The 27,723-nt window shown below is 35.8% G+C and overlaps 4 protein-coding genes across 10 annotated transcripts in view; 3 read left to right on the top strand and 1 right to left on the bottom strand.

The window, feature by feature from the left end:
- arel1 (apoptosis resistant E3 ubiquitin protein ligase 1) overlaps positions 1–5,394 on the bottom strand; it is a 49,641-nt gene extending 44,247 nt beyond the window's left edge. For 5 of the 6 annotated variants that reach the window (XR_009266646.1, XR_009266645.1, XM_058748515.1 and 2 more), the window contains exons 1-4: positions 5,306–5,394; positions 3,094–3,343; positions 1,212–1,380; positions 330–550 (exon numbers count right to left, since the gene is read on the bottom strand). Coding sequence is in view for 4 of the 6 variants with exons in the window: in XM_058748515.1 (XP_058604498.1) it covers positions 330–550; positions 1,212–1,380; positions 3,094–3,241 (538 nt within the window). In the remaining 2 variants the exon portion in view is untranslated. The remainder of the gene's footprint in view (positions 1–329; positions 551–1,211; positions 1,381–3,093; positions 3,344–5,305) is intronic. The other variant, XM_058748516.1, reaches the window with a different exon arrangement.
- Positions 5,351–18,795, top strand: fcf1 (FCF1 rRNA-processing protein). Its single transcript, XM_058748520.1, has 8 exons — positions 5,351–5,493; positions 5,590–5,657; positions 6,137–6,208; positions 8,252–8,400; positions 13,575–13,647; positions 16,152–16,239; positions 17,363–17,457; positions 18,144–18,795. The coding sequence occupies exons 1-8, from the start codon at positions 5,491–5,493 to the stop codon at positions 18,190–18,192; spliced, it is 597 nt and encodes a 198-aa protein (XP_058604503.1). The 5' UTR covers positions 5,351–5,490; the 3' UTR covers positions 18,193–18,795.
- Positions 18,796–21,011: 2,216 nt separating this feature from the next.
- On the top strand, positions 21,012–24,567 carry cga (glycoprotein hormones, alpha polypeptide). 2 transcript variants are annotated; one of them, XM_058750449.1, is made up of 4 exons: positions 21,012–23,481; positions 23,603–23,701; positions 23,780–23,967; positions 24,073–24,567. In XM_058750449.1, the coding sequence occupies exons 2-4, from the start codon at positions 23,608–23,610 to the stop codon at positions 24,145–24,147; spliced, it is 357 nt and encodes a 118-aa protein (XP_058606432.1). In that variant the 5' UTR covers positions 21,012–23,481; positions 23,603–23,607; the 3' UTR covers positions 24,148–24,567. The 2 variants fall into 2 exon arrangements, with proteins under 2 accessions (XP_058606432.1, XP_058606431.1); XM_058750448.1 differs by having other exon boundaries at positions 21,012–23,701.
- Positions 24,568–25,326: 759 nt separating this feature from the next.
- The window catches only part of znf292a (zinc finger protein 292a), a 52,126-nt gene continuing 49,729 nt past the window's right edge, over positions 25,327–27,723 (top strand). The window contains exons 1-2 of the mRNA XM_058748787.1: positions 25,327–25,606; positions 26,252–26,406. Of these exons, the coding sequence (XP_058604770.1) occupies positions 25,472–25,606; positions 26,252–26,406 (290 nt within the window). The 5' untranslated portion in view covers positions 25,327–25,471. The remainder of the gene's footprint in view (positions 25,607–26,251; positions 26,407–27,723) is intronic.

Here is a 27,723-nt window from a genome sequence, read left to right as displayed (position 1 = left end):
TTTCCTAATAATGTGCTAGTTAGCAAGTTTCACAATGAATGCGGCTAAAGTTTACAGTCTCTCAGAGAACTGCGTGTCACCCCACAGAAGAGAGGGGCGGGGTGAGCAGAGCTCATTAGCATTTAAAGGGAAATGCATCATAACGGCTTGCTGTGAACAGAGTGGTTTTTGACAGGTTAAAAGGGTGTTGTTTTACACTACCATTGAGAAATTTTAACCTAAGTATGTTATAGAGTTTTCATTAAGAGCCTAAAGAATCATATCAACTTGTGAAAAATGGGCATTCCATTGACCCCTTTAAAAATACATTTGGACAATAGGATACATACCAAAAGACCACTTCTCATTCAGCCGCCTCTCAGCAAGGCTGTGCACCAGCTGAATCTCGTAGTCTTGATCTCTGCTTCCCTTAGATGCCTGGAGGACCCTCACACCTGTGGACAGTTTGATGTAATCCTCGTAGTAATAGCCCCACGCTGCTAGAGAAAGCTGAAGCTGGCTGTCAAACTGTGCTAGATCATCCAGGGTAGTGCAGCCCAGGGTCTTCAGGCTGCCGAAATACAGTATATAGAAGAGCCATTATATAACAGACAGAGTAGATGGATGAGCGAATGTTTCAACTTCCTGACTTTCTCTGCCATTTATCAAGCAGACAGACACGTCAGAGATGGCTACAGGAGCTGTACTTTTTCAGAAGTAACATAAGTAGTAAAGAGCATCATCATTTTGTCACAACCACATGGACTTTTAGTTTGTTTTCATTCCTCATGTGTTCCATTGACCTAGTTCCTGTCTCCCCTTGATTATGTTAGTCAGTTCACCTGTGTCTAGTTAATTTAGTCATTAGTCCCTCATTGGTCTGTGCATTTAAGTTCTTGTCTGTTCAGTTTCAGTTTGTCAGTCTCGTCGATTGTTACGTGTTACTACCTTCCTCTGTGTGGATTACCTATATGTGGATTAATAAAGACTGTCAACCTTCATCTTCGTCTTCATGTGTGTTCATCTACACCGTAGCATGACACATTTAAGCGTGCACTTGAACCTGGCTTGACCAGACCTCCTCTCATTCTTTCATCCATCACTCGGTCATCACAATAAACAAACTCTGAAATCACTAACAATGTGATCCCTTCTCATTCTCCCACTAGAAAGCTGATATATACATATCTGTTGATCTTTTTTGAGTGACAATGATGTGTATGTGAACTCACGTGTGATAGTAGTGCTCCAGGCTCTGGGAACAAAGCCACTCCTGGAAGGCAAAGTCTCTGAGGAGCTGCACTTGGGCCTCAATAATCTCCCTCCAGTGATGCTTTTCCTTTACCACTTCCTCCAGCCGAGACAGCACACATAAACTCAGCTCCTCCAGAGTCTGTACATCTTTAATTGAAGTAAAATAATTGAAAGAAAATGTTTTAAGATTCTTACCACGAAAACTATTTTAGGATTATTGGCACCCTTTCATTTTATATTTCAGTTTTATACTTTCATTTTTTTTTAACCTACTTTAATTTTTATACCAAGATAATAGATCTTCTAGTATAAATGTTACACAAAATGTTTATATTTGAAAAATATAATATAAAAAAATAATAATTATAAAATATTTTAAAACTATATAAAAACTGTGTAACCACTAAACTGCTAAAAAAAAAACAGCAAGCATTCAATGCATGAAGTCCACTAAAACGTAGGGTGAAACAGATTTTATAGAGCCCCACAGATATTAGAAAATATTTTAATATTTAGAACAACAGCGAACTGTGGCACTCGTAGCATGTGCTCTTCAACTGACCCATCGGTAAGCCCCTACCCTCGAACGCAGATGAGCCAATGGCAGTTGAGTATCAATTGCATGGGGAACGGAACTTGGACATCTTTAGGTTTCAGTGCCATAGAGAAACATTGGAAGATCCGAAGCTCGCATCGGTTTTATGGGGTTTATGCTTCAAAAATGGAAAAATGATGTGCCTGGGGTACTTGAAACACTGATTCTAGGTTTCCTGAGAGCATTGGCAATATAATTTATTTTATTCTATTTCCTAAACTCAAACAGAACAGAGCAAAATGTCCCTAACCATTCAACCCCAATACCAATGAAGACGAAAACCAAAAAATGTACGTTATCACACTCTCATTAAGTTACAATTTTCATCTGCCCCAGCAGAACATTAATGTCATCTTGTGCTTCAACAAGGTATCTCTGGCTAAAACTTGCTAACATTGAAGTTAGTGAGTCAATGCTAACGTACAAACCTAAATAGTGAACCGTTCTCGCGTCTTGTACAGTGTAGAGCAAAAACACGTTAGGGGGTGTGCCAGAAGCGTAAATCCGTATTCAGAAAGGCACGGAAAACAAATAACGATTGCTAACTGTTGCCTGTCACATTACAGTACATAAATTTCACTTACCACATAAACAGAGTAATGAGAGATGACTGAGGACGATGGCGAATGATGTGCAGATCCTGAGCACCACTGACAAGCATCTGATCTTGTAAAATGTGTGGTAAGTACTGCCGCTCCATAGTATAAACAGAGTACGTGCGATTGCGAATCTCGAAAGTGAGAGTGAAACTAAAAAGCGATCGTGCATTCAAAAGCAGTTTTAATGCCAGGCATAATAGCGGCTCCCTGATGCCCGCAATTTATATACAGTGTAATTACTCAATGATATAACTGCGAGAGAAAGTAGGCTATTGATATGTTTTCCTCCCATCTCGTATTTATTCCTTTTAGAGGTTCCGTATACCTGTCATTTTCTTTCTGAACATGGGATGCGGCCGATTGCGGGGGGTGGGGTAGGGGGGATCATGATGCCGGCTCAACATCGTGATGTCTATCAGCCATTGGTAATGGACGATGGCATCGCCTATCAGCCCAACCCTATAAAAAAATAACCCCCTTCACCCCTCAAATTAAAAATCCCCTCTTACAAGAATCACCTAAGAGGGGAATTACAACCATTTTCAAAAATGAAATTCAGTCCACAGGTTGAAAACTACTGCTCTAAACTAATACTAATATTCTAAACAATCCTGGTGAGGCAAATCTATAAACTAAAAGTGTTTGTTTTTAAAGTGTTGAACTAACCTTCAAACAAATACTTGTATTTGGATAGGCTGTGTCTCTGGAGCCATTCTTCAATCTGACTTTCCTTGCCTTTCTTCCAGCGCACCTCCCAGAAGAAAATCCACGAGACTGAACAGAAGACGAAGGTCAGCAAAAAGAGACGGTCCATTAGACCATGTTTAGGCTCCACTCAGACCTCTGTGAGCTCAGGGTCTGCCTTGCTTTCTGCTGTCCTATCTGGTCCTGAGTACTTCTCCCATGTCTTCTCCTACTGGGGAAAAGGACAGCATACATATGATTTAGGACTTGTGAAGCATTGTTAAGATTGTTTAAGTACAAATATTTTCAGTGCATTTAGTGAAAGTATTCAAACCCTTTCATTGTCACATTTTCGTACAGAGTCTACACTGGACGTGAGTGGTACGACATGATGCGACGTGACTAAAGACAATAAAATTCTGTCTCCACTGGATGCGGCACAATGTGGGCCACAAATCTCCAACAGTAAACTGATGCCTTGTTCTATTTATGGAATGCTGACAGAAAGGTCAAATGATCTGAAACATCTTTGTCGCGTCTAGTGTAAACAGCCTCTAGCTGGCGCGATGCAACATAAGCAACAACGGTTGTGTCCAATATTCTTCAAAATATCTTCTTTTGTGTTCAACAGAAGAAAGAAACTAATACAGATTTGAAACAACTTAAGGGAGAGTAAATGACTCTCAAAAGGAGTAAATTTTCCTTTTTGGGTGAACTATCCCTTTAATATTTAGATGAAGCACATTGAGCTGCAATTAAAGCCTCAGGTCGAGGGTATGATGTGACAAGCTTTGCACTTCTCGTATTTGGTGATTTTCTGTGGAACACAAAAAAGGATATTTTGATGAATGTTGAGAACCAAACAATATTGGAGCTCAATGACTTCCATCACATGAAAAAATTAAATAAATTAAAAATATATATATATTTCTCAAAATATCTTCTATGTTGCACATAAGGAAAAAAAAGTTTTGCAACAACATAAGGTGAATAAACAACTTAATTTTCATGTTTTGGTGAACTATCCCTTTAAGGATTTCTCTGTATTTTGCTACATTCAGCTTTCCTTCTACACTGACCAGTTCCTGCCTCTGAAATACAGCATGATGGTACCTACAACATTGAGATAATATTACACAGATGATGAGCAGTTCGTGGTTTCCTCCTTACAGAGGTCTCAATTCCAAGAAATTTTCTCACAGCCTGTTTTTTTTTTTTTTTTTTGTAAATTCCAAGTTTCCATCTGGCCACTCTCACATAAAGCTCAGACTGGTGGAGTTTGTCCTTCTGCAAGTTTCTCCCATCCCAGTGAATGTCAGGTTCTTGGTCACATTTCCCCTGATTGTTCAGCTTGGCTGGACGACCTGCTCTTTGAACAATTCTGCTTGTTCCAAACTTCTTCAGAATTATGTTCATGTCAGAATTATGGAGGCCACTGTGCTCCTGGGCAGCTTCCAATGCAGCAGATAATGTTTTGTAGCCTTCTCAAGATCTGTGCCTCGAGACAAACCTGTGTCTGTTCCTTTGACCACATGGCTTGGTTTTTGCTCTGGTATGCATTTTCAGTTTTTACAATTTACAAGGTTACCACAAAACTGCTTTGCCTCATGGGATTGGTTTTTGCTTTACAGGGCATAGAGAACAGACTGATGTAAAAAAAATAAAAAATAGAGCATTTCGCAAAATGCTGCAACATATCATAATGTGGAAAAAATGGATACTTTCACATGAATACTTTTTTACAGTAACAACTTCGCATCCATTCTTACGCCATGGATATGTACGCGTGCACCCTTAGTTTCACCTCTGCTAAATAATTACTGCAGCTCTTCCATAATGTCGTTTAAGTCTTTAAACATTAAAGTCCTGTTATCAGTACAGACTTTAATATTAAATCTATTACATCGGTGCATACTAGTGAAGCAAAATACACAAAACTAAAGTCTCCGAAAATGTTAGCATATATTGCCTACCTAAATAACAATCCAAACCTACATATCCTGAACTCTGAAACACGGTGCCAAAAACAGAATATGCGCCGCGGAATAATCACACAATGTCATAGAAAAACAACACTCAGAACTGAAATACCCACAATGCAGTTAAAAGTCATCAGTAAGCCTATAAAGTACTGTACGACACTTTACTATTCATATTTAGACAACAGCTGCAGTATTGTCTTCTAGACATTTACCTTGATGGATGTCTATTGAGAACCGGAAAGACCGCAGGATCTAGCGCTAGCATAGATGACGCAGGAAATGACGCTGCGTAAGTAAAATGTGGAAAGTGTCGCATAATGTTGACGTCAAAGGACTCTTTGTCGCAAAGTGTAACACACGAGGACTAGAGTGCTGATCTCGAGCATTTTCAGCCGTCATGGTAAAATAAAGTGTTTATCTCAATAATGCTTAGCAATGTTCACAATGGCTTTATTTCTTCTTTGGCTGAATGACAACTTGTCTTTGTGTGAATTAGGGGAAACAGAAGAAACAGAAAAAATATGCTACCATGAAAAGAATGATCAGTTTAAAGGATCAGAGGATGTGAGTATCATCATTTGTATTATATTATATTATTTATAAGCAACACATAGATTAAAATGCTTCTCACAAGTTGATAATATTGGTAGCGTGTCACAGAGAGAATCTAATGAAATAGGAAACTTACAAATTACACGAACGTTACCAGTCAAAATTTTGGTTGTTTTGATTTGGTGTTTGAGGGATGTTTAAGGGTTTAAAAACTCATACAATATACGGAAAAGTACATAGACTGTAGGAACACAGACATGTAGTCCGCTGAGCAAAGTAACATGTTACTGCCATTTATTTTTCCTGTTGGGCCTCAATGTAAAGCACTCTTTATTAGATCCCTTTACCTTTGCTGTTGTAAATATAATTTTGATGCTTGAAAATGCATATTTTAGTGACCGATTTGTGAAGAACTCAATTTGGTATAGTATGCACAGTCTGTAAAAAGTAGCATCTCATAACCTTGCTTTTTTCCCATTCTTTTTGTTCAGAAAAGAACAGGACAGGGCAAAAACACAGAAGAAGAAGAAAGAAGATCCCTCAGTCATTAAAGAACAAGAAGTGTAAGTTTGAATTCTATATTTCTGATTGTGTTTGTGTTACTTTGCATCTGTTGATGCATGCTGATTTATTATTGTGCAGAAATTGCAGTATGCTTATTTGAATGGCATGAGATATAAACATTGACTCACAATGTACGGTTTAATCATATCTATTCTAATATTTTCTCCAAATATAGAATTGCTTTTAGTGAAAAGTTTAGATATGGGACTTTAAAAAGTTAATAAATGATCGGAATTATAAAATAATAATAATCAGAACTTCACGTACAGAAATAATACAACCGTACAGAACTTCAAAGCTCTAAGTTCATATTCCATTTAATAAAGCATTTTGAGGATACTGATGTCATGGTAAATTCCAACCCCACATGTAAAACAAAATAGTTTAAACTTAATTTAAAGAGCATTTAGCTGTACCATAAAAATATTATTTCAAATCAAATAAAATTAAACTTTAAAATTATTTTTATATACTGTCCAGTAGTTTTGCCAAAAGTACCCATACTTCAGTACCAAGTCAATACTTAAATTTAAAAATGTAAGCATGCCAGTCTTTCTGCAAAACCTGTAATAGAAAGTAGTGAATCGATCCAGTACCCACCAGTAGGCAGCAGCTTTTAGTCTTTACTATATTTGTGTGAGCGCTCTGTGAAGAGCATCAAAAATTTCTGTTTGAGTCACAGCGAACAAAGCGTGCCAAATGAGCTATGAATAATTTAATATTTTTCCATCGTTTTTTTTTTAAATGTTATTTTTCATGCTGCAATTTACACACTGCAAAGATTCGAGAGTGAAGGACAAATATATTATGAAAATAGAATTGTGCATTATGTGTTGATCCTTTTTAATGCAATGTTTACATAATTTAACAATATTTTAAGGCAGTTTTAACATTGTTTACTTATTGTTTACTCATTAATAATTAACTCATTATATTTTTTTTTTTTTTTTAATGAAAATATTAAATTTTTTAATTTAAAAAGGTTTAATTAAAAAATGAATGTAAAATAGTCGCAATAGTTTTGCTATAGTACCGAAATTTACTGTATTGGTTTCATCTACTGAAATTCTCTCTCTCTCTCTCTCTCTCTCTCTCTCTCTCTCTCTCTCTCTGTGAAATACAAAAGATATTTGAATTAGGGGCTCAATGGATCACAAAACTCACGGATCAATTCATAACGCAAAAATATAACTTTGCGTTCTATTTATTACTTAAGTACTTCTTTGATACCACAGCAAATATTACCAACCTAATAAAGTTCAAACATTATTAATAATAACAGAACAGTCAGTAATAAAATGGGACCAACAACAGCTTATTGAACAAAAGCTTGCTGAAAAAGTTATTCTGAGATGAATTTGTAGGTATGTGTCCATTCAAGTGCGAGATGCAGCAACAGAAAACTGAATTCTGTGTTCTTGCAGTTCCTGAAACATGCTTGGTGTGTGTGCAGAAAACAGCATGCGAGTACCAAATTGTGTTCTCTTCGCTTCTTTAATTGTTTAAAAATACTTGAATGTTTAAGTGTCTCAACTTACAAGCGCAAGTGCATCAGTCTATGATGGTTAAAGAACTAATCCACGAATCACATCCATGCCAAACGGTGGGGCTGGTCCGTACAGATCACAGAACAACTATGATCCATAGAACCCCTAATTTGAATTAATTGGCAGTTTTTGTCCGTACAAAGAAAGTCAATGTTTTCCATAAGTTTCATGCACCAAAAAGTAATCTGTACAACTGTACAAGCTGTACCAGTGGTATTACCAAGTCTTCTTAGGTAAATTATCACTTTAGAAGATTTTGTACATCAGAATATCAAATCAAACTTATAACTTCTGTGAGACCTAGTCGAACATCACACACGTCATCACAGAAAATGAATTTCAAATTTCAGTGCACAAACTTCTGTTCTCTTAAACGTCTATATAATTCCTGTAGTGATCATTATATTAATATGTTGAGTACTTTTGAGTCTTTGTATGCATGTGTTTGCATTAATTACACTTAATAATTTATGCCTCAACGTTTCTTTCTTTCAGAGCAAAGTACCCATCTTGTATGTTCTTTCAATACAACACCCAGCTTGGACCTCCATATTATATCCTTGTTGATACCAACTTTATCAACTTTTCTATTAAGGCCAAATTAGATGTTGTCCAGTCAATGATGGACTGCCTCTATGCTAAATGTAAGTCTCCACATTCTCAGAATTACTTTCATCAATGCTGATGTGAAAGAGGATGGGTGTTATGGGGCAATTGTGGCCTAATGGTTAGAGAGTTGGACTTGTAACCCAGTGGCAGCGGGTTTGAGTCTACAATTCCAGTAGAGATTGTAGGTGGGGCGGAGTGAATGTACAGCACTCTCTTCCACCCTCAATAACATGACTGAGGTGCCCTTGAGCAAGGTGCCAAACCTCGAACTGCTCCCTGGGCACTGCAGCAAAAATGGCTGGCCACTGCTCCGGGTGTGTGTTTAGGGTATGTGTGTGTGTGCTTGGATGGGATAAATGCACAGCACAAATTCTAAGTATCGGACACCATACTTTCCTACATGTCATGTCACTTTCATATATTGGATAAACTGATCACTGTGGAGATTCCCATTGCTGCAACATTGAACAAAAATTATGCTGTATTTAATACAGAGTTTACAACATAATCCTGTGGATACAGGGGTGAAAACGGAGGGTTCCTGTTGTTGTTTTTTATAGAAAATTAAAGAGATTGCTATCTTTTATTCACTTTGTAGTTCACAAAACGTAGCACAGTTTCCCTATCAGTGCACATTCTCACTGAACCAATCATCAGAGCAGATCACTTCAGGTAAATTAACTGGGATGAACCAAGATTTTAGTCAAAAAACTGAACATGAGGGAGTTAAACTGATTAATAGTCTGAGGTAATCATCAAAACAATAAGCTTTCAATAAAACAGTTTCATCCTTTTTAACCATTGTTTGTAAAATAAAAAAGAGAGAGTGGATAAGTCAGCTGGTTGATTTCCATGCTGGTCTGCAGAAAGACAGCACCAGGCAAAATGAAAATGCAGATTCACTCTCTGACAGTAGATGGTGCTTGTAGAACAGCAGAAATAGAACTGTTTCACCTGTAACCTAATTAGATTTTTATGTAATTTATTTAATTTTAGTTTAGTTTAACTATAGTTATAATTATTGTTATAGTTTTTATACTTAAAGGGGTCATCGGATGCTCATTTTCCACAAGTTGATATGATTCTTTAGGGTCTTAATTAAAAGTCTATAGCATACTTTGGTTAAAATTTCTCAATGGTAGTGTAAAAAACACCATTTTTACCTTGACAAAAACAGTTCTGTTCACAGCGACCCTTTTCGGTGCATGTCCTTTTAAATGCTAATGACCTTTGTTCACCCCACCCCTCTCTTTCGTGGGGTGACGAGCAGTTCTCTTAGGCTGTAAACTTCAGCCGCATTCATTACAGAACTTGCTAACTAGCACATTATTAGGAAAGGCAATTTGCAAATTACTCATTTCTTCTGTAGGTGAAGCTGGATCACGAATGATTCGCGTAAACATAGGCCAAGTACACACTACAAGTTTCAGGAGTGACAACTGCATTTAAATGTGGGAGTGAGTCCCGTAAATGATCATTACATGTGTGTACGGAACAGCACTAACTTCAGCATTTGTAACCATAGGAACATTCTGTCATCTTGCGGGAGTGAATAAAAGTTTAGCCGTTTGTTATGTGCCATTTTTTGACTAAAGACTCTTTTTGTCCGTCGATTTTAACTAAACTACTGCTAGACGTGCAGCGTTGTTTATGCTCACCGCTAGCAGCTAGCCCCGTGCTAAGTTAAGACTTCTTTCACTGTTATTTTCTTGCATTTCACATACAGACGAAGACACTGATGCACATTCAAATATGTCATTAACAACTAGTTGTTCAGTTCAGTTCTGTACACACTGCGTAGAATTTTTGTAAATGCGGTTGTCACTACCTGTATTTTTCGGGAGTTAATGCGGTTGTCACTACCTGTATTTTTCGGGAGTTAATGCGGTTGTCACTCCTGTATTTTTCGGGAGTTAATGCGGTTGTCACTACCTGTATTTTTCGGGAGTTAATGCGGTTGTCACTACCTGTATTTTTCGGGAGTTAATGCGGTTGTCACTACCTGTATTTTTCGGGAGTTAATGCGGTTGTCACTCCTGTATTTTAGTGAATTATGTGTGTACAGAACGCGATTAAGGAGTAAAAGGTGAACTGACAACTGAATTTAACTGCAGTGTTTATGTGGCCATAGACTCATTTAGGTAGATCAGGGGGCACATTCCCTTCAAAAAAAAAAGTAATCCACTGTGTCTTCAGCAGCTCAGATGTCGGGGGTAAATGACAACTGCTATGTTCATCATTACATCCAACAACAAAACACCTCAATCACTTAGGAGATGTTCTTGTCTACACTTTCTCTGGCATTTAAATAATGACGGACTGTTTACAGCTCTCTCAGGGCGGGTCTATGATACAACGCCAGTGTCAATCAACAATTGTGGGAGGGGCCTGTGCAGAACTACGTCACTCCGCCAAGAATCTGTGAATGGCTTGATCTGAGAAAGGGGTTATTATTTATGGGGAATGGGGATTTAAAAAAAAAAAAACACTGGGTGGATTTTTATCATTATAGGGTGGTTATGTACTGCCAAGACACATTTCAGTTCAAACAACATGTAAAAATTAATTTTGTATCCGATGACCCCTTTATATACATCTAAAAGTACCCTGTGCAAAGTATCTAAAAGGTGTTACAATTTAACACATTTTGTCAAGTGAAATGAAGTTAAATAGATATAGGTATCATGTGCTCAGTAAGTAGAGAGCAGTGAACACTGTGTAGGGACCCTGTGAATCAGAATGCAGCTGAACTTTAACTTTTTACTGTAATTTAATTATTATTATTATTATAGATATTTTAAAAGGTCTATATATTTAAAAGGAAGAATGCATCCTGTGTGCAATGTTGTTGCTGGAATGACATATACATATATATATATATATATATATATATATATATATGTATGTATGTTCAAGTTCAGTCTATTTTTTTTTACTTGTAAGCAAGAAAAACATTTGAAACATTCCTCAAAGTATCTTAAAATGAAAGTCATACAGGTCTGGAATGACATGAGTGAGTAAATTATGGTAATAATCATTTTTAAATGAAACTAAAACAAATAAAATTAGCATGCAATGTTGATTTTAAACTGTTGGGCCTGGTGTAAAATTCAAGGCTTAGATAATTTGTTGCACGATTATCATGAATGATATAATATTTACTTCTGCTACTATATATATTTCATTATTATTTTTTAAATATAGGCTTTGTTGGAAAAAAATAGTTTTTCTGTTATTGGGTCTTAGTGGCATCTCCACTCATAAAATGTGATCTGGGGTCATATGCATAAAACTTCAGAAATGCTCTTAGGAACAGATCACACCTAAGTGTTGTGTAGAAAAATGGCCGCACTCAACCACTGAATTAACCAGTAGTACATTTGCTAGGGTTTGATGTAATAGTATTATATGAAACCATTCATTTGTTCATGATTTATTACAACACAAAATGGTATTTTAGTAAAAGGTTTCTTTGTTGAATAATTTTTGATGAATGAAATGGGAAGGCCAATTTTAATTAATCCCTGTATGCAGAGGTGGACAGTAACGAAGTAAATTTACTTGAGTATTGTACTTAAGTACACTTTTTGAGTATCTGTACTTTACTTGAGTATTATTTTTTCTGGAAACTTGCGACTTTAACTTCACTACATTTGAAAGACAAATATCGTACTTTTTACTCAACTACATTTATATCAAGGTCCCCAAGTCGAAAGTCATTATATGTAGCAGTTTTTCCTGTGCGTGCATTTTCAGATTCACTTAACTCTTTGAATGGACATTTGGCTGAATTTTTTTTACACAAATCTGGCAACCTCGGGACCTTCCCTGCTAAACTAATGTAAACGTCTGCGCTACTGCACAGCTAAAAGCGCTCTTAAAAAAAAAGGCATGTGTTAACTCAATAAAGCCCTTTGTAGTTGTACCTTTGTACCATGTTTTTACTATAGTAACCATAACTATGGTATTTGCAGTAAAATCTCAGTATCCACAAATGTACTATTATCTCACTATAGTAACCATAATTATGCTATTTGTAGTAAAACTTCAGTAACCACAAAATTCATTAAATTCATCATAGTAACTATAGTTTTATTTTTGTAGTTAAACTATGGCAATACAAATGGTAGGCTAATATATCCGTCAAAAATGGCTGCTACACTTTACAATGTGTGTGTATATATATATATAAAACTTAGGCCTACTGGTAAATTGCTGCTAAAAACTGGTCAGGGAAGTATATAAATCTGAACATTATTTTATTGTCAAAACACTGCACATAAATACATATATTTTTTGCAAACAAATTATCAATAAGTAGGCTAAATGATCATACAGGTCAAAATGTTTTACTTCATTTCAATAAGCAGAATCAGAATCGGAATGGATAAATTTCAAACAATGCCCAACCCTAGCCACATGTTGTGAAGTTCACTGATTTCTGAGCATTTTCTGAACACTGATCAGTTGATGGCAAAATTCAAATAGACGTTTTTTTGGTGCAACCTGCACATCCATGGCCATACTGAGAGAGTATCTTCCAGTTTTCTGAAGAGACTAAAGGTTTGTTTTCTTTTCAATGTTTGCTTTGTTTGCCTAAAATAAACCATATCATAGACTTCAGTATCTCTTTGAAAAATAACTTTGTAACTTTTAAACGAGTATTAAAATGAGTTCAATGTAGTTGTAGGAGTGTTAAATAAAAAAATAAAGATGATTATCTTCATTCAGTTGTTGCATTTCAATAGCTTTTGTAACATAAAAACTCTTAATTCCAAAGATAATACAAGCTAATATGTTTATTCAGTAGGTTGCATTTGTTGTATAAGTTATTGTAAGTATACAACAATGTGACAATAAAACAATGCATTTACTTTTTACTTTTGATACTTAAGTACTTTTAAAAACATGTACTTCCATACTTTTACTTAAGTAAAAACCTGTCTTTACAACTTTCACTTGTAGTGGAGTAGTATTTGACCAGTAGTATCTGTACTTTCACTCAAGTAATGAAGTTGTGTACTTTGTCCGCCTCTGCCTGTATGTATTAATATAAATGTTTATGCATTTTTACCCTGTCTGAGTGCTTTATGCTTACAGCCCCTAATCTTCATACAAGTTACACAATCTGACTTAACTACTAGCATACATTTGTAGTTTTCAAGCTAATAATTAAGCTAATGTTTTTTGTTGTTGTTGTGTGATTCAGGTGTTCCTTGCATAACGGACTGTGTGATGGCTGAGCTTGAGAAATTAGGGATGAAGTTTCGAGTGGCTTTGCGGTAATGCACACTTTCATGACATACATGTAACAATAACAGTGTCTTGCACACGGGACCAAACCAAACCTGGGGACAGGGGCATAATAATTATCCTTTTTATTTAAATGTCCTGTTTTTATTTATTTAAATTAAAGATTTAAAGGGAATAATGAAAAGCTGTAAAATAAGTTTTGTTTGTAAAATTTGCAAATAATAGTTTTATTTTAAAATATGCACACATTCACTTTAAAACACATTTAGTTGTGAATTAAATGAATCACACCTATATTTTCTATGTAAAACAGAAAATACCTAAACAAAAAAAAGCATAATACTGTCGGTTGTTTAACATTTCTTTCATAAAACAGTTGGCAAATATGTTTAGCTACTTGCATCTTGCACTCTTTCACTGTTAAAACTAAAGTACTGGGACAAACACTCAGCTACTCTGAACAGTAAAGCTAGTCTTCTCTGATTTGATTGGCTGTCATAATCATTTTGGCAATGTTGAGCACTGTTAGACCTCTGAGGCAGTTGATCCTAAAAATGTATCCCGTAAAATGTCATCCTAACAACACAGTGGAATGTGTAACATAGCACAGCAGACCAGCATCAGGAACAACATGCCATTCACTATTTCAAAGAACAAAATGAACAAATACATTAACATGGTATGTGAGCTTAATGTTCATTACAGAATTACACACATATAAAATATATAATTTTAATGCACAATTAGATGTATATGCGTGATATGTATCTTGCAGAAATTTCTCTGATCATAGGGTAAATTACTAGCTTTGTTTGCCCTAGCATGTCATGCTTAGACTTGTCGCAATGTTGTAATTAGAAGACATTTTTCTTTTTAGAGCTCATGTGTGAACAGTTTTTGAAATGCTGGTAAATCAGCTGCAGCATTTGCTGGCTTAAGCAGTAGTAACTTCAGTTCCACCTTTGTTGCAGTGTGTGCCACTGCAGTGGTCATAAGGTTAACTACATTGTGGACAGCAATGTCATTTGCCGTAAATAACATTTGAACAGTTTGTCCAATTTGATAACATTACAGTTTCAACAGAATTTATATTACATTTACATGTAATCATATAGAAGATTTTTTTGTAATCATATTTTTTTCCAAAGTGACTTACAAATGAGGACATCTGTCATCATTTCTGTTCTGATTTGTGAATGGCAGACATCCCACTTTTCCTGCAGTGTCTGGCATATTGATAGCGGCTCTCTGACGCCCACAAATTCTATGCAAAATCCCAAAAATTGAGTGAGAGAGAGAAGCCCTGTTTCTTGGGTATTTTTGGTCATTTCATCAAAAGTTGTCAGCATCTGGAATAGTAACGGTGTAGATAACAGATAGAAAGCTGTTTTATATGTGAATAGTAGATGTGGTGCATTCAGGGCCGCGTTATCCTAATGGGTGACATGGGCTGCAGCCCGGGGCCCCTGAGTCAATTCTCTTTTGCATTTTATAGGGTTGCCAACCGTTCCATATCGTCTCATATTTAAAGGCATCAGTTTGTCTGATGTATTTGCAGGCATATGCCGTATGACCACTTAGACCATACAAATAACAAATACATTTTTCTTTTTACAAATCATTTTTTGAATTACGAACGTAGCTGCTCAAGGAAGGCTTTAAGACCAAGCGGAATCCTCTGCCGCCTAGTCGTTCCCGCTTCACAGCGAGTGATTTCTGCAAATCGGTTTGGTCGAATGCAAAGATGTGATTATTGATCATAAACACAACATGCAGCTAGAAAACATACTATCTACCTTTTACTATTTGCAATAGTTGGACCGAGGCTATGGAATAACCTTTATATGTGAAAGCTTCAAATTCTGTCTATGAGTTTAAAACAAAATTGAAATCTTATTTTCTTACCTTGGCTTTTTAAAATTTTTATTTAGTTTACTGATGTTAATCTTTTTACTGGTTTCTATTTTATATGTACAGCACTATGCTCAACTGCTGTTGTGTTTATCGGTGCTTAATAAATATAAATACAAATAGAGGGAAGATGCGTTTCACTATTGTGAGTTAATGTTGTTAAATAGAAAAACAAAATTATACATTTTTAGAATGTCTATAACTTCTAGCGCATTATAAGAAGAGCAGAAAGAAGCCCTTTTAGTGGTGAGTGATATTTAATTTTATTTGCTGGGCTATTGCTGATTTGTAAGATTACTCGATAATATTTTTTTAATTGATGTAGGCTACATATTTTTTTGCTACCTATGGGATTATGACATGCGCATTGTGTTCGTTTATTTTTCATTTCACGAGTATATCGTGACTGTCTTTATACAGTAGCCTATTTGATTGCATTTTTTATTTTTTATTGGCGTGTAACGGAGGGGGGACGGGGGAACGCAAAGGCTTAACGCGGCACTGGGTGCATTTACCAGAAAAGTTCAAACTGGCATTTCACTGTGGTTTTAACAGGTTTTTTGTATGAAAGAGGCTACGCTTTCTTCCTTGGTTTTTATGCTGATTTGAACTTTATTTGTAGGATTGCAAAAGATCCCCGCTTTGATCGATTACCTTGCTCACACAAAGGAACATATGCTGATGACTGCTTGGTGCAAAGAGTAACACAGGTATGAGAACTTTGTAATCCGTGCAGTTATAATTGTTTACCTTTACTAAGATGGCAGCATCATTATTTGTAACAATTTTCACCTGAGATTTGGAACCAAATTACATGTAGCAATCTGTGTTGCATTATATGCCTATTGTGACAGTGGGTAAAAAAAAAAAGAAGGGTAAAAGCACTTTTATTATATTATTTTTCCCCCATAATATTTTCAGCGGTCAAAAACCAAATGTGGGTAATTTTGCATACAGATGATACTTTTTTCTTTTAAAGATAAACAACTGAACTTCAGCTAATTCAGGGTTCCCATTTGGCCATTTATATCTAATTTTTAAGAGATGTAACCATGTAACCTTTTGTGTTCAGGTCAAATTTTGACCCAAGTATCAACTGAGGCTTTACACATAATGTTATGCAGACTTTTTTGATCAGTGAGTTAGATCATTTACAGTTATACACAGGTAGACGTTTTTGTTGTTGTTGTTTTTACAATGTGCTAAAAGTAGGCCTATACATTTGATCAATTCATGCATTCCCTGGGAATCGAACCCATGACCTTGGTGTTACTCTACAGAAGCTACAGGAATTAGACTTCTCTCAAAAAATTAGCTTCAAAAAATCTCACACAACATTAGGACTGAATTTTGATAAACATGAATATGCACACCTATTGATGATCGATTTATTATAATTTTTTTTCATGGTTCAATTTAATAAAAAAGAGAGTAAAATGTTGTAAAAACACTAACATTCAAAACTTTAAAATAATTGCATATTCATTAATTAACTAGAAGTTACTGATCCGATACAATATGGCTTTAGTTCAGAAATATGACTGTTTAATAATCTTTCATTCCACCAGGTCCAAATGGACCCAGGAATGCAAAAGTCAAATGCAGATTTTGAATGCATTATGAAGGTTAAGGCACAGCAAATGTGGAGGGTTCACAAAAGCAAGCAATCAAACAAACAAATAAATAAATAAAATGAGATTCTCAAATATATATTAGGAGTAAAAATGAAGTAAATTCACAAATCAATAAAATAAGTGAGACTATGAAACAATTCTAATCTCAGAGCTGATACCCTTTATATTATGACTAAAGCATTCCCATTTATTTCATTAGCACAAATGTTACATTGTGGCCACGGTGGACAGAGACCTAAAAAGGAGGATTCGGAAGATCCCAGGTGTCCCCATCATGTACATCTCCAATCACAGGTACTCAAGCTCTCTTTGCTAAGTCTTACCTTAATGTTACTGAGTGGGTCTGGCGGGTTTTCCTTATCAGCTGGTTGAGTGCAAGTGAGAAAGTCTAGGTTATGTGCAAACTCCAGAGTTTGACTGAAGTCTTGAATCTTTCTGATTCCCGCTTCCCGTAGTGATGATCTGGCAGTGTTTGTGTACTTTTTCATAGATTGAGTGGATTAGATGCAATATCTGTTAAATACACAGACGTTTCAAACCTTCTTTAACTTGCAACATTTTGCAAAAATTTTAAGTACTGCTTAATAAATCATCTGTATATAGATGAATAAAGTTTAACATAGGCCAATACTATTAAAATAACATTAAATTTGCATTTTATTTTAATTTTATTTTTGTATTAGGGATGCATGAAATGAGTTAGTTCTATTATAAAAACACAGATTTGTGAGCAATACTGGAAATGAAGGTGTCAGCATAACATGAAACACACATGGTCCCTGTGGAGAAGCTGCACCGATTGAGACAGCCAACTGCTCTCAAATCTCTATCGCAATACTTTAATGGCATACGTTACAGTGACATGGCATTGTCACCATCTCAAGTCAGAGAAAATCTCGACGAATTATGGTAACAGAAGAATATTATCTTGTCACCTGTGTAAATTAATATAACTCTTATAATTTTTTTTTTTTCTTTAGGTATAACATTGAGAGGATGCCAGACGATTATGGCGCACCACGGATGTAGATGTTTGTTTGTTTATTTGTTTGTTTGTTTGTGTCTTCTGGGGAAGGTGGGGAAAAATAGGAGGAAAATGATCTGCAACCAATGAAAATGACTAACCCAAATCTAAATGACTAGTCCAAATCTAGTAGCTGTTGTGGGGAACTTCGGTGATCTAGGACGTCCTCTTCTTGATATTAATGTGTTATTGATTTAATCAAACACATTAAATTGCGTAGTAGTCTTTAACTATTACAATATGTTAACAGCTCACCAATGCAATTTTAAATAATAATGAACCTTTCCTCTGAAGCCACTCCCTGGAACTCTTTTATGTTCATAGGATCTTTAGGATTTTTTTTTTTTTTTTTGTCTTCATCTTAACAATGACATCTCTGTCAGTTGTTTACACATTTGGTTGGATCCCTTCTGCTTGGAGGCTGTCATAAATAAAAATCACCATAGATTAATTTATCAGTATCCTTGTTTATGTCAAATTGTTGTTTGTCAATTATTATTGTTAATTATCGTTGGCTTCTTGTGGCTAAAACCATATTTACATTCTGCAGTGCTACACACAGGATGACTTGAATGCAGTTAATTGTAAAATAGGCTACTGGGACAATGTACAGCTGGCTAAATATTTTTTTTTTTTTTTACTATCTTGCTTTTGCTGTTCTAAGAAATGATATATGCCTGTCTTAAAATCACTGCACTGCCATAGGTGCGCCAAGCAGTATGTGTAAAATTATCACAAATCAGTGACCATTGTTATAAATACTTGCATAGGACTAACTGAGCATTGGATTTCCTGCACGGTCCTGCAGATTTGCTTTATACAACATTAGGAAGATCAGGCCCTTTCTTTCAGAACATGCAACAGTTTGACCAGTCTCAGTTAGCCCAACGAAGTACACTAAGCTAGGTTTATATATATATATATATATATATATATATATATATATATATACACACATACAGGTGCATCGCAAAAAAAATGTGAATATTGTGAAAATTTTTTGTATCTTATTTCAAAAAGTGAAACTTTAATATATATTTTAGATTCATTACATGAAAAGTAAAACATTTCAAAAGTTTTGTTTTTAATTTTGATGATTAGAGCTCACAGCTCATGAAAGTCAAAAATCCAGTATCTCAAAATATTAGAATATTTCCTAAGATTAATCAAAAAAAGCATTTGCAAAAAAGAAAAGTTAAAGTTTTTTAAAGTATGTTAATTTATGCACTCAATACTTGGTCCTCCTTTAGCACAAACTCCAGCATCAGTGAGGTATGGGATGGAAGCGATCAGTCTGTGGCTCTGCAGAGGCACTATTGAGCCTTCAGCTCTCTGTATTGTTGGATCGACTGTTTTCTCATCTTTCTCTTGAAAATATCCCATAGATTCCATATGGGGTTCAGGTCAGGCATGTTGGCTGGCCAATCAAACACAATAATATCATGGTCAGCAAACCACTTGGAAGTGGTTTTGGCACTGTGGGCATGTGCTAAAGTCCTGCTGGAAAAGGAAATCAGCATCTCCATAAAGCTTGTCAGCAGATGGAAACATAAAGTGCTCCAAAATCTCCTGGTAGACGGCTGCATCAACTTTGGACTTGATAAAACGCAATGAACCAACACCAGCAGACGTCATGGCACCCCAAATCATCACTGACTTCGGAAACTTCAAGCAGCATTTCCAAACGAAATGCAAAATTTACTTTTATCTGAAAAGAGGACTTTGGACCACTGAGCAACTGTCCAGTCCTTTTTCTCCACAGCTCAGGTAAGATGCTTCTGACGTTGTCTCTGTTTCAGAAGTGGCTTGGTAGCTCTTTTCCTGAAGACGTCTGAGCGTGGTGACTCTTTATGCACTGACTCCAGCTTCAGTTCTCTCCTTGTGAAGCTCTCACAAGTGTTTGAATCGGCTTTGCTTGACAGTATTCTCAAGCTTGCGGTCATCCCTGTTGCTTGTGCACCTTTTCCTACCCAATTTCTTCCTTCCAGTCAACTTTGCATTTAATATGCTTTGATACAGCACTTTGTGAACAGCCACCCCTTTCAGTAATTACTCCATTTATGGCTTACCCTCTTTGTGGAGGGTGTCAATGATTGTCTTCTGGATCATTGCCAAGTCAGCAGTCTTCCTCATTATTGTGGTTTCAAAGAACAAGAGATGCCCGGAATTTATACTGTAAGGATGGTCATTTAATGAAGCTCAAATGTAAATATTCTAATATTTTGAGACACTGGATTTTTGACTTTCATGAGCTGTATGCTGTAATCGTCAAAGTTAAAAAAAAAAAAAAACTTTTGAAATGTTTTACTTTACATGTAATGAAGAAAAGTTTAACTTTTTGAGATGTTACAATAAAAAAAACGATATTCAAATTTTTGGAGATGCACCTGTATATGTGTGTGTGTTCACTATCACTATCAATGTCGTGGAAAAGTTCAAAGTAATTCAACTCAAATTGTGAAACTCGTGTATTAAATAAATTCAGTGCACACAGACTGAAGTAATTTAAGTTTTTGGTTCAACAATCTCAACAAATTAGAATATGGTGACATGCCAATCAGCTAATCAACTCAAAACACCTGCAAAGGTTTCCTGAGCCTTCAAAATGGTCTCTCAGTTTGGTTCACTAGGCTACACAATCATGGGGAAGACTGCTGATCTGACAGTTGTCCAGAAGACAATCATTGACACCCTTCACAAGGAGGGTAAGCCACAAACATTCATTACCAAAGAAGCTGGCTGTTCACAGAGTGCTGTATCCAAGCATGTTAACAGAAAGTTGAGTGGAAGGAAAAGTGTGGAAGAAAAGATGCACAACCAACCGAGAGAACCGCAGCCTTATGAGGATTGTCAAGCAAAATCGATTCAAGAATTTGGGTGAACTTCACAAGGAATGGACTGAGGCTGGGGTCAAGGCATCATGAGCCACCACACACAGACGTGTCAAGGAATTTGGCTACAGTTGTCGTATTCCTCTTGTTAAGCCACTCCTGAACCACAGACAACGTCAGAGGCGTCTTACCTGGGCTAAGGAGAAGAAGAACTGGACTGTTGCCCAGTGGTCCAAAGTCCTTTTTTCAGATGAGAGCAAGTTTTGTGTTTCATTTGGAAACCAAGGTCCTAGAGTCTGGAGAAAGGGTGGAGAAGCTCATAGCCCAAGTTGCTTGAAGTCCAGTGTTAAGTTTCCACAGTCTGTGATGATTTGGGGTGCAATGTCATCTGCTGGTGTTGGTCCATTGCGTTTTTTTGAAAACCAAAGTCACTGCACCTGTTTACCAAGAAATTTTGGAGCACTTCATGCTTCCTTCTGCTGACCAGCTTTTTGAAGATGCTGATTTCATTTTCCAGCAGGATTTGGCACCTGCCCACACTGCCAAAAGCACCAAAAGTTGGTTAAATGACCATGGTTTTGGTGTGCTTGACTGGTCAGCAAACTCACCAGACCTGAACCCCATAGAGAATCTATGGGTATTGTGAAGAGGAAAATGAGAAACGAGACCAAAAAATGCAGATGAGCTGAAGGCCACTGTCAAAGAAACCTGGGCTTCCATGCCACCTCAGCAGTGCCACAAACTGATCACCTCCATGCCACGCCGAATTGAGGCAGTAATTAAAGCAAAAGGAGCCCCTACCAAGTATTGAGTACATATACAGTAAATGAACATACTTTCCAGAAGGCCAACAATTCACTTATGAAGTATTCTAATTTGTTGAGATGAAAATTGGTGGGTTTGTGAATTGGTGGGTTTTTGTTAAAAGTGAGCCAAAATCATCACAATTAAAAGAACCAAAGACTTAAACTACTTCAGTCTGTGTGCATTGAATTTATTTAATACACAAGTTTCACAATTTGAGTTGAATTACTGAAATAAATTAACTTTTAGAAAGACCATAGAAAGATGTGCAAATGCACCTTTTCTGAATCTTGCAGTTTGGAGTTAGATTGGGTAAATGTTTGTTCCAGCCTAAGTGTCTTCAAAAGAAAAAAAAAACTACTTGAGTTAGTTTGTTGATTTTGACTAGTTTGTGGTCACTTCCATTATTAATGACAACAAATAGTTTGTTAGAACTGCTGTTTCAAATTCAGATTTATAGAAGAATATTTGAATTCTTGCTAAATGCATTTGCAGTGCTGCTTTTGTCAGTTTTGTTGATGTTTAGTAAATGGTTCACCTGCGTTTTTCGCTCAGAATAATTATAAAGGAATTATAAGTAACACTGAATTGAACATCAAATGTTGAAGTCGAAAGACTAAAATAATATTTTCTAATAAATTGCATGCATTTGATTCCGTAGCTCAAGTGAAGTGGCAGTGTCATAAAGGGGTATAGCTGACAGGTCTGATCAGAAACACAAGTTAGTGGTTAGGAGCATGATATTCAAGCCATCATTTTTGTAAAACAATTTAAAAAGTAATGGAGATCTGTTGAAAGTTGTTTTTCAGCATGTGCTACCTAAGCAAAATGTTGATGCATTGTGTTAAATTTGTTCTATAAAGTTTCTTGTCTTAAAAAAAGGACTTTATACACTGGAGAATGTAAAAGGAAGCAGAACAATAAATTGACATAGTGTAACAAAATCTAGACCAAAGGCTTCAAATAAACTGCAGTGTTGAAAATACGGTAGCATAAAATAGAAAAAAGAGAATGAACATTTTTGAGAATGTCTCTGCATGTTGCCATTGTCATTTCCTACAATCTCAGTTTGTTATTAATGTGACTCTCCATCTGGCATTGAAAATATTGAATTACCTTTGCATCAGGCATGAAACTGCACAATCCAAACCAAGGTCTTGTGGATTTGCTGCAGATGGAAAGATTGAGAGATAGTGAAGGCAAAGCAAACATTCAACCTTGACACTTGATATGTGTGTTTATAGTGGAGATTAAGGACAGCGTTAATTACAGGTTAATTAATGTGTCAGTAAATCATGTAACAATCTGAAGGTTTGAATAAAAAAAAAAAAAAAAAAAAAACAACAGCAGAACAATTTTTTTTCTGTACAAAATGGGGGAGTGGGTGGTTGGAAGGGTGGGTTTCCAGTCAACAATGTAAAAACGATAAAAGTCAGATATCTCAAAGACAAAACATTGTTCATTGAAACTACAGTACATATTCAGTCCTTTACTTCATTTACCTAATGGATTACAAGGTCAGCAAGGGAACAGTCACGCATGTGGTCATGTGTGCGCACACACACAAAACGGGGCAGACGTAAGCAAGGTATAAAAGGTAGCTATACCTGTTTCTGAGAAGACAGATTGATCACATCTCGCAGGAAGTCAAGAACAAAGGTAATTTTTCAAATGAAGTATTTATGAGCTTTAAAAATACATTAAAAATGTACAAATGTAGCAAATTAATTGTGTAGCCTAATGTATGTACACTTTTTAGCTGTTTTTTCTTCTATTATAGCCATCATGTTTTGGACGAGATATGCTGGAGCAAGTATATTATTGTTTTTTATGCTTATTCATCTTGGACAACTGTATCCAAGAAATGATATGAATAACTGTAAGTTTCTAACCAATGACTAAATTTTGATACTTCGTATGGGACCATTTCCTTTAATATATTTTTATTTTCTACAAGTTGGATGTGAGGAGTGCAAACTCAAGGAGAACAACATTTTCTCAAAACCTGGAGCCCCTGTCTATCAGTGTATGGGATGCTGTTTTTCTAGGGCTTACCCCACGCCCCTGAGGTCCAAGAAAACAATGCTTGTTCCAAAAAATATCACATCAGAAGCTACATGCTGTGTAGCCAAAGAAGTTAAACGGGTAAAATGTGCATTAATAACTGCTATTGCTGTAATATTATGTTTCGTTATATTATTATTTTACTCTTGAGTATATAACACATATTTTTTTTGTGTTTATTTGTAGGTGTTTGTCAATGATGTCAAACTAGTGAACCACACAGACTGCCACTGCAGCACCTGCTACTATCATAAGTCTTAAAAAAAAAAACATTGTGACATTCAAGATTTGCTTGTGTTTGCCTAAAACTAGTTTTATTCCTGTCATGTTAAGCCACTTATTAGAATTTTGTTAGCTATGCATATTTTACTCTTCTGCCATGACAATTTCTTCATAAATTGTCAAGGCTGGGTGTTTTTTTCCCCCCACCATTTCTTTCCCAAAAGGTTGCCATCATTATTGTAACCAACATTTTAAGAGCACAGAATGTGATATTTTATCATTAATAAAATGCAAGAAAACATCATCACTGCACTCTGCTTATTAGTTTAAGCCCTCTTTTACTGGTAATTTACTTATTTTGTCATCTTACTTTTGTAAGATTGTTCAAATCCATATATTAAATAAAAAATATGATTGCTTGTGACGAGCTTTGTTTCTTCTTTTCTCCATCACTTTTATACTTGCTTTATCCTTTGTATGGATTGAGGGTGATTGAAATTCCTAATCCCTAACAAATAAAAGTTTCAAAGTGGGTTTTCGCATATTTTGGAAGAATTTTCAGTGAATAGTTCTTATAAGAACCATTTTTTCCCCCCAGTGTAAAGAACGCTTTAATCAAAACCCATAAAAAAGACTTGAACCTGATGCCATGAAGGAACATACTCCCACGTGCTGAGAGAAACTCAGCAAATGTGTGATGTCCTGTCATGACAAAAGATTATCAGTGCAACAGGACCACCAACCACACAATAACAACACATAATGTTCAACACTTCTAAATAAGAAACCAAATCATTGTGTACTTTTCCTTTTCATTGTTCTTATCAAAACTGTAAATGTGTATGTCTGTAATTTATTGTTACCAATGCAAAGCCTTTTTTGCCATGCAAATAAAACCACTTGGATCTTAATAAGGCGAATACACTTAGCAAAAACAATATTATCTCAAGTTTGTTTTTTATGTGATTGAAACGATAGTGATGTATATATATTTTTTCTTCTTTAGTTAATTTCTGTGAAAAGAGACAGCCACATTCCGCCTGCGCCATTGCTGGGACAGTGTGCGATGCGAAGTTTCGAATACTACTATGACCAAAGAGGGGTGATAAATATTAATTATGGTGCTTTGATGTACTTCAGAGCAGTTACTATGGCGACTGCTTCACAATCATAAATATTAAATATGCCTCGTAGACATCGCTTGGTTACGTTGCTGTAATGCAGATTTTCTCTTGAATATTAATTAGGTTGTGCTGACGGTGCTCGGTAACCCTCTAATAGCGAATGCACGGGTCATGAATATTTGGATAAGGCCTTGGCCGTAGTAGTTTGAGATATTTGGGCTGGTGTGAATGCAGCGAAGATGGCGGAGGAGGAGGGCAACGCGACTGAGGTTGTGGCCCTCAGACACAAATTTCAGGATCTCATCTCTGAATTAAAAAGGAGCTCCGAGTCGACGCTAGATGCCTCCAATAGATTTTGTCAGGATTTCTGTCAAGTACGACTTTATTCATGCGTTTTAATCTGTCAGTCTTTGTTCGTGGACGATGCTGCATGTTTGCATCGCTGCACCAACGATAACAAAACTAACAATAATAATACAGTCATTCATAAATGTGATGGGTAAAACACAGAAAGCTGTGTGATGGAGAGATGAAGCGTGATTGTCTTTTAAAGTCATTAAATCTTGCATCATGCCGTTTGTTTGTATGGTATGGTCACAGCTCCTGATGGCTAACACATTAGCTTATTGTAGCAGCAGCCTGTACTTTTACTCAGGAAAAAAACAAATATGTATGTTATATATAATCCTATAACCGTTATCTATATAAACACTCAGCAGATATAACTTAAAGAGACAGGGTTTTAATTGTTGTCTCTTTTATTGAAGAAAACTGCTGTTCTCAATTCATTATTTATCAGTTTGTGACAAATTTCTTTGACCAGCAGATTCAATAAATCATGCTAGGATCCTATCAATATATGATTGTAATATTTTTAATTTGCATATCATATAAATCACTGCTGTTTTGTCAGCTCTAGCATGTACCATATTTCATTATTACTCTTACTACTGTTACATCCCTTTGTTGGAAATGGCTTTGGGCTGGACCATTCATTTATGGCTCTTTTTTTCATGCAGGTTTTGATGCATCATGGATGTCAGTGGAGACCAGATGAAGATCCGCTTCCTCTTTTGGAGATGTATACAGTAGCTATAATGTGTTGTGCTGAGGCCAGCCCGTTCCTCAGCCCTGAATGTGAACACGTCACAGATGTGCTGGAGAAGTTGTCATGGTGAGTATATTTTTTTATTGGTATTCGCTCTGTATTGATATCACAGTAGCTTTGCATGCTTGTTCTCTCCTTTGAGGTTATTTATTTATTTGTTTTTAGTATCACTTGAACTGAATATGAGGTTTTAACACATTAAAACTAAAGGTTAAGTTAAACCAGAGGTCTCCAACCTTTTTTCATTCGAGAGCTACTTTTTAAAAATGAAAGTAGACTAGAGCTACCCATGTTATCCAATACATATATCTCTTAAATAATGTATCTATCCAAACTGTTATACATGGTATAATACATGTTAAAATGTCCTGGACACACACTGAAATAAAGTTTTATGCCAAGAACCAACAAAAAGTAGCAGCACTATGCACTTTTTTTTTTTTTTTTTTTATAAATATTCATAACATGTTATCTACTGACATGTACTACATGTTGAAATAAACTTTTGAGCAAAAAAAATAAAGAAGCAATAAAATCTCACATTTCAGCCTTTTTACATTTTTATATATGAAAGGATGAGTCAAAATGATAAATTATGTTTTATCTGCTCTAGGGCTGTCACTAACGATTATTTTGGTAATCAAGTAATCTGGGTCTCATTTATAAAACTCTTCATAGATTTCATCGTTAAAGTGTACGTAGGCACAAAAGCTAGATTTTGCCATGCGAAAACCATGTGTATGCCAGAACCTGCGCAAAAATCCCTTTATAAATCCCAGTCAGGGGACGATTGTGTGTATGTGCATCTCCACCCCGACTCCTCCCAGAAATCACCATATATGGAGCTTACAACGCCTAGTTTTACTATGCATAACCTCATCTGCATATAATTTCTATGCATATTCCCATCCACATGACACCATGTTTAACACCGTCAAAGGTACAACACATTAAGGAAATATGAGATACAGATTATAAATGCCATTTGTGCCATCATCCAGTATCCTTGTTATGTTTTTGAAAAAATATATCAAACTATCCGTAAAAACTGTTTAAAAATAGTTCTCAGGAAAATAATTTAGAATAGAGTTGATCTCATTCATTTCCACTGGCCAAATAATATTTCAATTGTTTTAAAAATTAAATTAATGCAGTTTTACTGATAAGATGAACATCTTTTAGCTATTTTTAGTGGAAAAATATAGGCCTATATTTATTGCAGTGTAAATACAATTATCTGACTCTGCGCGTCACTGACAAAGTATTTTAAAAAGGAAACGTGCAAATCTTACCGTTTTCTTCAAGGTATATCCTTCAAATACAGTGTTTTTTTCATGCCTTCACACGACATCAACACCTCTGTGCAGCTGTGGTTGTACAGTT

This window comes from Onychostoma macrolepis, chromosome 17, assembly GCF_012432095.1.
Source record: "Onychostoma macrolepis isolate SWU-2019 chromosome 17, ASM1243209v1, whole genome shotgun sequence".
In the NCBI taxonomy this organism is placed as follows: Eukaryota; Metazoa; Chordata; class Actinopteri; order Cypriniformes; family Cyprinidae; genus Onychostoma; species Onychostoma macrolepis.
This window is presented reverse-complemented; position numbering and strand designations above follow the sequence as displayed.

Excerpts from the sequence above, each read along its gene's own strand:
- cga (XM_058750448.1), top strand. The coding sequence starts at position 23,563 with ATGTATGTACACTTTTTAGCTGTTTTTTCTTCTATTATAGCCATCATG. Across the intron at positions 23,702-23,779 it reads AAGAAATGATATGAATAACT|TTGGATGTGAGGAGTGCAAA; the intron begins GTAAGTTTCTAA and ends ATTTTCTACAAG. Across the intron at positions 23,968-24,072 it reads TAGCCAAAGAAGTTAAACGG|GTGTTTGTCAATGATGTCAA; the intron begins GTAAAATGTGCA and ends GTTTATTTGTAG.
- fcf1 (XM_058748520.1), top strand. Across the intron at positions 6,209-8,251 it reads GTCATTAAAGAACAAGAAGT|AGCAAAGTACCCATCTTGTA; the intron begins GTAAGTTTGAAT and ends TCTTTCTTTCAG. Across the intron at positions 13,648-16,151 it reads AAGTTTCGAGTGGCTTTGCG|GATTGCAAAAGATCCCCGCT; the intron begins GTAATGCACACT and ends CTTTATTTGTAG.